This window comes from Rosa rugosa, chromosome 6 (genome assembly GCF_958449725.1).
Source record: "Rosa rugosa chromosome 6, drRosRugo1.1, whole genome shotgun sequence".
NCBI lineage: Eukaryota > Viridiplantae > Streptophyta > Magnoliopsida > Rosales > Rosaceae > Rosa > Rosa rugosa.
Window position 1 is genome coordinate 37,833,753 of NC_084825.1, and position 12,713 is coordinate 37,846,465.

General features: G+C 39.7%; 1 protein-coding gene across 1 annotated transcript; it reads right to left on the bottom strand.

The window, feature by feature from the left end:
- Nucleotides 1-569: 569 nt before the first annotated feature.
- LOC133715828 (L-type lectin-domain containing receptor kinase IX.1-like) lies at nucleotides 570-2,714 on the bottom strand. The gene has a single exon (XM_062142488.1). The coding sequence runs from the start codon at nucleotides 2,633-2,635 to the stop codon at nucleotides 656-658; it is 1,980 nt and encodes a 659-aa protein (XP_061998472.1). The 5' UTR covers nucleotides 2,636-2,714; the 3' UTR covers nucleotides 570-655.
- Nucleotides 2,715-12,713: the final 9,999 nt, after the last annotated feature.

The window sequence follows — 12,713 nt, forward strand, 5'->3', positions numbered from 1 at the left end:
ATTCCTTACCATACTTGGTTTTGTATGGTTCCAGAAAAGATTGGCGCTGCAGCTGACCCAATTTCAAGTAACTAGATAAGCGAGCTAGCTACGAAACCAAAACTGAATAAGAAACTATGCAATGCTATCTTTGTTCAATTTTATACTGTCCTTTGGTAAGTCAACAATATATAAACTAATTAGATGATACACAAGTAGATGAAATCAAATGTCCATCACATCCTTCTGAAGAATTCAAAAACAGAAGAAGCTTCAAATTCTAATGCTGCCTGTAAGCTCTCTTCTAAAACTCTCACTCTCTCCTATCATTCTCTGCTTTTGTTAGCCAAACACCTTGAACTTGAAAGACACCCCACATCAAAAGTACTTTAATTAATTGACAAAGAGTGAATGAAACAAGCAATTTCGTTTACAACTTTAACCCTGTGACAATTCACTATCCCAAGTTCCCAACCAGACTACACTGCATAAGTCAATTAACCAATGGTATCATATCGCAGCCAGCCTCCAATAAACAACTAATTATTTAAACTCCATACATTAAACAAGGTCTAGAGTTGGGGAAGTAATGACAAGAATTTATCCTGATGAACTGGTTCCACCTCTTTCACCTTGCCCTTCAAATGATTTAGTGACTGTTTCTGCTACTCAGGTACTATATATAGCTAGAAGAAGTTGAGGATATCTGAGAAGATGCAATTTGAGATTGGTATTGAGGTTGAGGCAGTTCTGGATCATTATGCATGTCATGTGGAAGTTCCGGCAATGGTGCTTCATGCTGAATAACCTTCATCACCTGTCCTGCTTTGGGTCTTTCCTTGTTGTTGGGGTGAGTACACCATAGTCCAACAATCAACAAGCATTTTATTTCATTTCTATCATAATTCATTTCTAATCTTTCATCAGCTGCGTCCAGAATATTTCCTGCAAGGAACAACTGCCAAACCCACCTAAAGAGTGGCACGTGATATTCACCGTCCTGATAAGTCTTCCTTCCACAAGCAATTTCCAAGGCTAAAACTCCAAAACTAAACATGTCAGATTCCTTACTAGCCCTCCCTTCAGTAGCATATTCCGGGGCCATGTATCCAAAAGTCCCTACCACCCCTCTTGTCTGAGACCTCAAGCGGGGATCCACGAGCTTAGCGATACCGAAATCACCAAGCTTAGTGCTGAAGTCATCATCCAACAGTACGTTAGCTGGTTTGATATCCCTATGAAGTACACACTGCTCTGCATCTTCATGTAGATAGTGAAGGGCTGAGGCCAAGCCCAAAGCTATCTTGTACCTGTTGTCCCATTGCAGGGTTGTTCTGTTGCCAAATAGATGCGTGTCGAGGCTGGTGTTAGGCATATATGCATAAACAAGTAAGCATTCCCCTTGCTCATGACACCACCCAATGAACTGCACCAGGTTTCGATGGATTAAGCGGCTGATGATTTTGACTTCATTGATGAAGACTTTCTCATCTTGTTGATCAGATCTTGCAAAGATTCTCTTCACGGCAACTGTGCAGCCTCCAAGGTCTTGTAGGAGTCCTTTATATACTTGTCCCGACCCTCCTTGGCCTAGGCTTCTATCGTCTGCAAACCCGTTGGTGGCAGCAAACAATTCTTGGTAAGCAAATCGTTTTGGAAAGGCTAGCCAGTCAAGATCAGAGACTTCGGCGGAGTACTTGTTTCTCCGATTCCATAATACCATCAACCAAAATATGACCGCACCAAGCGTCAAAATGAAGCCAGGTACTGCAATGACCAATATCAATAATATCTTTTTCTTTCCCTTGCTTTCGGCTCTTCTAATATCGTTATCCAACAAAGTCGAATTAAACGCCCATGAATTTAAAGAATACAACCCATATAAATATCTGGACGAAGCAGAAAAACCAATTGTGACATTTTCGGGGAGAATCTTTCTCAAGTCAACATGGTAAGTAAGGGAAGAAGTAGTATTGCCTGGAAAAACGGGGTTTGTGTTTTCCTTGAATGTCCAAAACACAGTAAGGTTGTTGGCAGTAGCGTTGTAAGTAATCCATGCATTACCAATCTTCCCGATGATGTTACTGGCATTCCAATTGGCGTACATCACCGAAGAGATTTCATTGATGTTTATCCCAATATGCGGCCAGGCTGGATCCCAACCATCATCCTTGTCTCCCCAGGTGTCGAACTCTACGGTTACAATCTTGTTTCTGGAAAAGAGATTAAAATTGGTGGTGGTGTTGAATAATCCCAGTTCACCACCGCCAGAGTTGGGTGGAATACCGTAGCCAACAGGAGCAAGGTAAAAGGCAAATCCATCGCTGAAGTTCGAGTAACCAGAGTCGACCACGAAAGTGAAATGAGTAGTGAAGTCTGCTAGTGACCCAGTAGCAGTGTCCCATAGATGCAAAGGCTCTTCATACGTAGCATGTCCAGTACTACCGACATTAGTGGCTGTGTTGAGCTCAATCACTCCGGATGAAAACTTGGCATCACCTTCACAGACAACTCCATTTCCACTCTGGTCGAACTGATCTATACTGAAGGAGAGTGGATGAGCAAAGTGAGAGAAGAAATTGATGAAAATAATTAGGAAGAAAATATTGCACAAGCAGATTGCTTGCGTACTGCTGCTTCTGCTTTCAGACATCATAGCTTCAGTCAAGCAAGAAATGATGAGTGCTTGCGACAATGAAGCCTTTGATTTTTTTCTTTTTTTGGCTTGAAACCAGGAACTAAGAGAGGTAACCTTAAGTCCTTAACCCATCGAAATCTAGGATTTATTGAAAAAAGAAAGAAAGCGACAAGAGGAGGGGGACAAAGAAACCCGGCAGACCAATTGGTCCCTATTACAATAAGCATGGGGAAAGAAATCCCGCCACCTTAATTAATTATGTATTATAGCTTCTTTATTAATGCCGAGTTCAGATCAGACAAAAAGAATCATTAATTAATTCTTGGTTATGAGAGGAGGGCCGGCCTTGACTTTGTAGGGGCTGAGGCAAACTAAAAATCTAAACCGCCCTGATATTTCCACAAGGGATTTGGATGTCACCTTCTTGATTCTTCTTCACCATTGGTTGTGGAAAATTCTTCTACTATACACTGACGGACTTCATATTTAACAGATCTCAACCGTTAATATATGTGAGTCCTACAAAATATTTAAGGTGCTAAAATGAAATTATTTGAAATTTAATTTGTAATCTTGGTAATTGCCAAGGACACTCGGGAATATTTTTTTAATTTTTTGAAAGGTGCAATTTTTAATCTAAAAGTTCAATAATAAATTAAGTGATGCAAAGAGTTCGTGGAATATTTGGGAAATTTTTCAGACACTTGAGGTATTGGTTATGATTTTTTGAAGTTTTGGGATTATAGAAATTAACTATTGAAAAAAACCAAATAGAGCAATGCGATCTCAGCCATTAGTTTCAAGTATATATATAGACAGCAGATTTGATCTAACGAATCAGAAAGCTCTAAAAGTTTAGTGAGCTCGAGACCCATTTGGAGACCCGACAACCCGAGCGGTACCCCGACTAGACTTTCTTCGTCCGGCAACGATAGGGCTGCACAACGGTGCCGTTCGGTCCGTATCGCCAACGCCAACGTGCCTTTGGTCACGGTTCGTCCATGCGTGGAGCGAGGAGAGAGATTCGAGGCTCAAAATTTTCTGTGTGTTCCTGCGGTTTCTACGCTTTTTCCGGCGACTCCGATGACCTTCGACGATGCATGAGGTATGAAAATTGATCTCCACTTCATGCTTTATACGTTGGTGTAATTTTTTTTTTCAATTTAATCAAGTTTTGATCGAATTGGTATTTGGGTTGATTTCGGCATTGACGCGGTTACTGTGTTAGAAACTTGTAACCCTAGACTTTACTCAACACACTCTGGAGCTCAAAGCCTCTAAATCTTTATTGAATGAATAACAGTTGGTTTTATACTAGCCAGGCAATACATGAATGATAACAAAATAACAACCACGTTTACAAACCCTAATAACGTGGAGCATTAGTTGGAGAATAATTCAAACCTAATCTAAACCCTAATGACTAGGGCTTTATTAACAGAATAACAATAAACCCTATAATAAATGAGACTAAGTCATAGTGACTTAACTAACAAGAAACCCTAACAAATCCTCCCTTAAACTGAACTGCTATCTGCAGTCAGTTTACACACACCAAGTTGATCTCTCATCTTCAAGAACACTTCCAGCTTCAAGGGCTTAGTCATCACATCAGCAACTTGATCTTTTGAACCACAATGCACTAATTCAACTACTCCATCTTTCGATAAGTCACGAAGAAAATGGAATCTGACATCAATGTGTTTACTCTTACCATGCATGACTGGATTCTTTGACAACTTAATGGCTGAGCTATTATCACAAAAGATGGTGGTACACTTACTTGGTTTGTGATCAAGCTTTTCAAGAATTCTCTGCATCCACACACACTGACATGCACAGGAGGCTGCAGCAATGAACTCAGCCTCCGTGGTAGAGAGTGTGACCACTGGTTGTTTCTTTGAGGACCAAGCCACTGCACCGAAACTCAATAGAAATACATAGCATGAGGTGCTCTTCCGATCGTCAATGTCTCCGGCGTAATCACTATCGGAGAAAGCCAGCAAACTTCCATCTCCACCTTTCTTGTATCGAATCCCTAGCTCAACTGTACCTTTTAAGTATCTCAAAACTCTCTTCACAGCTTGATGATGCAAGTCAGTAGGCCTTTCCATAAAACGACTAATTAAGCTTACCACATACATCAAGTCGGGCCTGGTGGCCGTTAGATACATGAGGCTGCCCACCATTTGTTTATAAGCTGTGGCATCAATACATGCACCTCCTTCATCCTTCACAAGCTTGGAACCTGGCACGATCGGGTTTTTCACAGGATTGCAGCGTTCCATGCCAAACCTTTCTAGCACTTCGTTAGCATACTTCTTCTGGTTAATGAAAATCCCATCAGAGCTTTGAATAACCTCCACACCTAGGAAATACCTCATTTTTCCAAGGTCTGTCATATCGAAGTGCTGCTTCATGGAGTCTTTAAATCTCTCAAACATAGCCTCATCATTTCCTGTGAAGATAAGATCATCAACATACAAACTTACCACTAGAAGCTTCCCACCTTCTTCAGTCTTAATAAACAATGTGTGTTCACTAGGACATCGCTCAAACCCTTCAGCAGTGAAGTAAGACTCTATTTTGTTGTACCAAGCTTGAGGAGCTTGTTTGAGTTCGTATAGGGCCTTTTTTAGTCTGTACACCTTGTCTTCTTCACCCTTCTTTTCATACCCCAGAGGTTGATCAATGTACACTTCCTCATTGAGTTCACCGTGCAAAAATGTACTCTTCACATCAAGTTGGTACACACTCCATCCCTTGTGTGCTGCAAGAGCTAAGATCATTCGAATAGTATCCCATCGAGCTACAGGGGCAAACACTTCGTTGTAATCAATCCCATGCTGCTGAGTGTAGCCCTTGGCTACAAGCCGGGCTTTATACTTGTCAACCTCCCCATTCTCGTTCAACTTGGTCTTATATAGCCACTTTACTCCTATTCTCTTTGCTCCTTCTGGTAATGAACATAACTCCCAGGTGCCATTCTTCTCGATGGCTTCAATTTCACACTCCATAGCATCTCTCCATTTTAGACTATTGATTGCATCTTCAAAGAACACAGGATCAGCTGATGAGGTGTACATCACTAGGTTTTCTTCCCCCTCGGATAAACCTTCTCCGCTCACATAATCCTCCATCCATGGAGGTGTTCTTCGTGTCCTCCCTTGAACTGGACTAGATGGTGAATCTGACTCATTAGGTGAAGTTCCTGAGGCATCACCTCCTTCTTCAATCACATTTTCTTCTTCGATATTCTGCTCCCCTGCATCACTTTCTTCTTCTTGTTCACTTCCCTCCATCTCATCTTCATCTCCCCATTCTAGTACATCACTCTTGCTACCTCTATTAGCTGCATCCCAATTCCACCTCTCATCTTCCTCGAACACCACATCCCTACTTATCACTATTTTCTTCAACACTGGATCATACAATCTATAGGCTTTTGACTCCTCACTTAAGCCTAAGAAGACACATTTAGAGCTCTTGTCATCGAGTTTTTGTCTCTTGTTGTCAGGAACATGTACATGCCCTACACACCCAAACACTCTTAGGTGAGCTACTGAAGGCTTGTACCCACACCATGCTTCCTCTGGGGTCATATCCTTCACTGCAACTGTAGGACATCTGTTGAGAACATGGACTGCCCAATTGACTGCCTCCGGCCAGAATTCCCTTGGAACTTGCTTCTCTGCTAACATGCATCGTACCATATTCATAATGGTACGATTTCTTCTCTCTGCCACCCCATTTTGTTGTGGGGTGTAGGCTGCAGTGAGTTGTCTTCCAATCCCATTTGAGCTACAGAACCTGTTGAACTCCTGTGAAGTGAATTCACCTCCTCTATTGGTACGAAGACAACATATGAAGCTTCCTGTCTCTTTCTCAACTAAGCTCTTGAATTTTTTGAACATGACAAAAGCTTCTGACTTGGCATTCAAGAAGAAAGACCATACTTTTCTGCTATAATCATCGATAAAAGTAATTAGGTACCTCTTTTGGCTGTTGGACTCAGGTGTAATTGGACCGCAAATGTCTGCATGAACTAGCTGTAATCTTTGTGATGCTCTCCACAAACTTTTCTTTGGAATAGCTTCACGGTGCTGCTTGCCTACCATGCAGCTGGTGCACACCTTTGTGGAAGCATTAAGTGATGGCAGCCCTTTCACTAGTTTCTTGTAGGACAAGGTTCTCAGGCCTTTGTAGCTAAGATGTCCAAGCCTCCGATGCCATAATTCAGTCTCATCCTCTTCTGTAGCCTTAAAGCATGTTATAGCTTGAGTTTGCACTGATGCAAGCAAGATGAACATACGATTGGCAGACATGGCAGTCTGCATGATCAACCCTCTCATAGGGTGATAGATTTTGCACATGTCATGGTGAATCAAGATGGCCAAATTTTTCTCTTGCAATTGGCCAATACTAAGCAAATTGTTTTTCAATTCAGGAATGTAAAATACCTCACCAATCACCTGAGTTATCCCATCAATCTGTAACCTGATGCATCCCTTCCCCATTACTGCCATCTTCATGTTGTTGCCAAGTTTCACTACATGTCGGAATGACTCATCAAGGTTGAAAAACCATTGTTTGTTGCCACTCATGTGGTTGCTGCAGCCTGAGTCTAGGAACCAAACTTCCTCTCTTCTTGAGTTGTGGAGCTCCACATATGCCATTAACAACATCTCCTGCTCTTCATCAAGTTCTGCATAGTTAGCGCCTTTCTCCCAGCTAGGACACTCATATTGGAAGTGTCCCAGCTTATGGCACTTGAAGCACTCCACTACTGCTCTGTTGAATGGCTGCCTTCCACGACCCCTGCCTCTTCCTCTCACCATGCCTTGGCCTCTACCCCGGACTCCAATCCTCTCCTCATAGCTTACTTTCAGAGCTTGTTCTTCACTCCCATGGCCATTCATCCTTTGCTTATGGACCAGTAGACTACTTTGTAGTTCATCTACTGTCAATGTATCCAAATTATTGGATTCTTCCACCGAGCATACCACATAGTCAAACTTTGTGGTCATAGACCTCAAAATTTTCTCAATAATGACCACCTGCTCCATTCTTTCTCCATGGATCTTCATTTTGTTGACAATTGTGAGAGTCCTGGCAAAGTAATCATCTACTTTCTCTCCTTCCTTCATCTGCAAGACTTCGAACTCTTTCCTGAGGGCTTGAAGCTGTGGACGCTTAACCCTAGTTGAACCTTGATATTTCTGTTTCATGGAATCCCAGATATGCTTGGCTGTATCTTTATTGAGGATTGTTTCCATGATTGTGCGGTCGATGGCCTGGAAGAGATAGTTCTTCGCCTTGAGATCTTTCAGCTTTTAATCCTCAATAGATTTGCGTTGACTCTCTGTCAACTCAGCTCCTTCTACTGGTATCGTGACTCCATTCTCGATCAATCCCCAATACTCCTTGGAGCGTAAGAAATTCTCCATCAACATGGCCCAGTGATCATAATGGCCATCAAATTTTGGGATCGCTGGCTGCACAAAGCTGCCCTCAGTTGCCATCCTCACTCACTCTTTTCTTACTCTTCTTTCTCTTCTCTCTCACTCAGAAATCTAATCTTGGTCAGGCTCCGTGGTGGAGCTCTGATACCATTTGTTAGAAACTTGTAACCCTAGACTTTACTCAACACACTCTGGAGCTCAAAGCCTCTAAATCTTTATTGAATGAATAACAGTTGGCTTTATACTAGCCAGGCAATACAGGAATGATAACAAAATAACAACCACGTTTACAAACCCTAATAATGTGGAGCATTAGTTGGAGAATAATTCAAACCTAATCTAAACCCTAATGATTAGGGCTTTATTAACAGAATAACAATAAACCCTATAATAAATGAGACTTAGTCATAGTGACTTAACTAACAAGAAACCCTAACATACTGTTCCTGTGCTGATTCCGGGACGCTTTGGTTGGATTCAGACGCTGGTCTTAGTTCTAGAGCAAGAATTGATGCTTGGGTGTTTACTGCACTTCTCATGGAAGGAGCGGAATTGGATCAGCTGTCTTTGGTAATTGTCGTAGAGCCTTGTTGTTGAACTTGTTTCTGCTATTGATCCAAGTCGAGTGGAGGTGTTGGACCTGGTAAAAGTTAAGGAAACTAAGAAAGGAATTATGAATATGTGTTCTCTACTTAATTTGTGTTATTCCGTTTATTGGAACTGCATTGGCTTTGGTTTAATTGATATTATATCAATCGGTATATTAATGACACGTTTATTTACTTGGAATGAAAAATAATCATGAATTGGAGACAACTGGAATGAGAGGAGAAATGAATGGATATTGATTCCGGAGAAGTTGATACCTAAACTCATCTCTCCCTTTCGTAATCAAATTCCTGAGTATTCAGGAATTGATTCCTTATAAAGAGTGTTAGTGCAAAAACTGTTTTGTAATTGGCATTTCCTAGCTCATTATCTAAGACTCTCTTGTATCTAGTTTTAGTTTCTGTCTCTTTGATCTTCAGAAGAATGTTGTGCTTCAAGTTCTATGGATCTTCCCTCCTCAACATCATCAGGTATAAATTGCATTCATTTTGCTTGTTGTTTTTAGGATTGAAGGTTCTTATCTATCCTAGATTAGGATGAGACTTGCGTTTCAATCCTGTGTGTCTAAGCTGAGCTGGCAGTTTGTTTTAAGCTTGCTTTATTTAATGTGTCTGATCTTAATCAAGTGAGTTATCTTTATTACACATATCCAGTCAGCCCTAGCTCGAGTCTTTCCATATAAATAGGTTCTCACACTCAGCTAGCCACACACCTGCATCTAGAGAGCACTGTTCCTTATCGGTTTCTCTCATCCTCAGATCTCTCTAGAAATGCACTGAGCTAAAATCTTCTTTGATAATGTCTTGGTAAGCTGTTCCATGTCTAGCTTCCAAAGGATTGTCAAACCCAGAAAACCATACCTTTAAAACACCATCTATGTATGTCTTCTTGTGTGTTGCATACATGTCTTTGTGCCTTGAGATGATTGACGACGTTGTGGGAGTTGTGCCATATGAAGATTGACAAAGGAGTTACAAGTTCAGCTGGTGAAGTCAGTAGCAAAGCAAAGACAGAGCTGCCTTCTAGATTGGGTCTAGGTAGATTGAGCGTCTTTAAGTTCTTTATGCACTGATTTCTTTTAATGGATTTGTTACCGGCATAGTGCCCACGGTTGTTTCCCTTTTCTAAGGGTTTTACTGTGTCAACAGATTTGGTGTTTGTGTGTGATGTTTTTAGCTTCTGTTGATGGTTTGGTAAATTGAGAAAGTCATAACCTTGTTCCGATTTGATTAGTGGTTTCGATTAGGATCGAAGTTATTCTGCAGTCCTAATTTAGGACTGAAACCACTCTAGAATCCTAAACCACAAGTTGAAGTTGTTGGCCAGATTTCTTATCACTTTAAATAGTGGAACAAGTACCCATTCTGTAATTACAAAGAGGTGGGACCTACACTCATTCCGATTCCTTCATGTGTTAGTAAACGCAAGAATACTTTTACCCGGAATCATTCTGATTCCTATATGTGTTAGTAAACACATGAATATTTTTTACCCCGTAATCATTCCCTCCCATTCCAAGTAAGTAAACATGCCCTAATAGAACAGGGGGTTGATGGCGCATGATTATAAAGCTAGGAACTTGACAGAAAATTCTTACACACACACACACACACACACACATTAGTACCTAAAAACTGAACGGTCGAGATGTGAATATGAGACTGAAAAGTAACCCTAAACTCTAACTTCGCACTTTAGTTTCAGAGCGAGGCCTCGCTCTTGATAAATATCATATATATATACCAACCCCTCGCTCTGATTAGATACCAACCCCTAGAGACATCCAAATCAAATATCTTTACAATTGGCTTGGTCTATTTATATATAAGAATATATATATATATTCTTATATATAAATAGACCAAGCCAATTGTAAAGATATTTGATTTGGATGTCTCTAGGGGTTGGTATCTAATCATGAATTTGGTTGAATTTCAATTTGAATATGGGTGTCCAATTTGGACATGCCAGTGATACATTGGAATTTCGAAAGTTTAAGAAAAATGTATGTTCAAATATTTTGGTAAAGTGAAGTTGGTATGATCTAATTAGTGTCGTCAATTTGAAATATTGGAATCGCAATGGGAAGTAAAGGTTTTGGTAACTTATAGTTGACTTGAGAATCCATTTTCAATCAAGTTTCAAATATTATTAATAGTTGGGTTAATTGGACTAGGATTCCAGTTACCCTAAACTGAAAGACGGTGGTGTTGGCCTAGAAAAGCGAATGAAGTTAAAGTTGCGATATTCTAGGTAGAGGATTTTGGGCTCGCCTCAGTTAGTGGTTTTTATGCATATATTTTATAGAAATTATTGATGCATGAAAAATGTGTTTTCAAAGTTTTCTATGAGATATTGTTTGATGACCTGAGATTGAGAGGAGCATAGCGACTTCCTTGAACTTCGATCCCCTAAACCTCCGGAGGGATTGTATAGACCGAAGAGTGTCTAACATCCTTTGAGAGCAGCATGTTGGCGGAGATCCAAATAGGTTTCAAAGTTGTACATCAATATCATAAAACCTGTAAAACAATGATGATAAATTAATGGTAGGTACAAGTTATGGAATAAAGAAACACATAAGTTAAAGTGAGGAGAGAGATAGAAATAGATTAGTACCGATAACAGCTTCCAAGAATGGGAACGTCATCGCTTAGGTCATCTCCAGTAGGAGAGAGTTATATTGGGGCCATGGCTATTATTTATCCCCCAGAAATATTATTCTTTATTCATGAACAAGTGAACCATCTCCAGTAAGGCAGGGCTAAATTTTAGCCATTTCAAGTTTTATTTATTTATTATGATTTTACATTATTGACAAGTTTACATACTTAGAATGGAAAATATTCATGAATCAAAGCCAACTGGAATGGGAGAAGAAATGAATCGGTCTTGATTCCGAAGGCTTTGATTCATAAACCCATTCCCCCCCCCTCGTAATCAAATTTCTGAGTATTCAGGAATTGATTCCTAATAAGGAGGTTGAGACCTACAACCATTCCGATTACTTCGTGTGTTAATAAACGCATGAATACTCTTATCTGAAATCATTCTGATTCCTTTTTGTGTTAGTAAACGCATGAATACTTTTATCCCGTAATCGTTCCCTCCATTTTCATTTTCATTTTCATTTTCATTTTCATTCTAAGTAAATAAACGTACCTTATATTTTTCATCATAAAATTTTATTTTAGACTAAAATTAATTTTTGAGACAAGAGACAAAAGCATCCATCAGCAGCCATGTTTAATTAAGCTTAATTAATGTTCGTTTTCTGTGGGTTCCACAAGAGCCAAAGAGCCACCTTCAGGGCTATTTTCAACCCTCCCCACCCCTTTTTGGATCTGGCCCCATTTATAGCTCTTTGGACTTTTTGTTATTGGAGTTCATAATCTAAAACAAAAAGCTAGAGATCTCATTTTGGCCCACTTATTGGAGATGACCTTAGACATAAGTTGACGGACCACAAAACAAACCGCATACTGTGGACTTGGCCAAATAACTTACATTTAGTGGCAGACTCGACTATCCAAAAATAAAATATCTAAAATTCTAGAAACACCATTAATTTGATTAAAGTCCAAAAGCTAGACCATATATTGATTGTAGTCCGCATTAATTTTTATGTTAATTGCGGTCCAATGACTCAGCTGCCACCTCAGATTTATTTCCTTTTCCATCTTGCTGACTCAACCCTCATCAATTTTTCTTTTTTACATGACTAATATGCCCTTATTGAATGTCTTTGCACATAAAAGGCAAGAATTAATAGGATTAAAATTAGCAATCTGATTAGTAATTTAATATCATATTTGATATATATATATACATATATATATATATATATATATATATATATATCTTTCTTAAATTATTCTTATTGATCTAGCATAAAATTGTGGAATTGATATGACATATCATTCCTAAAATTATTCTAATTTAAAAGATGTTTTTTATAAGTTAGGAATCTTTGTAAAGCAATTTTTTGATAATGCTTTTCTTCTTCAACACCAAAGCTTCTATGG

What these genes read in the sequence shown, in the direction of transcription:
- LOC133715828 (XM_062142488.1), bottom strand. Translation starts at nt 2,635, where the DNA reads ATGATGTCTGAAAGCAGAAGCAGCAGTACGCAAGCAATCTGCTTGTGC.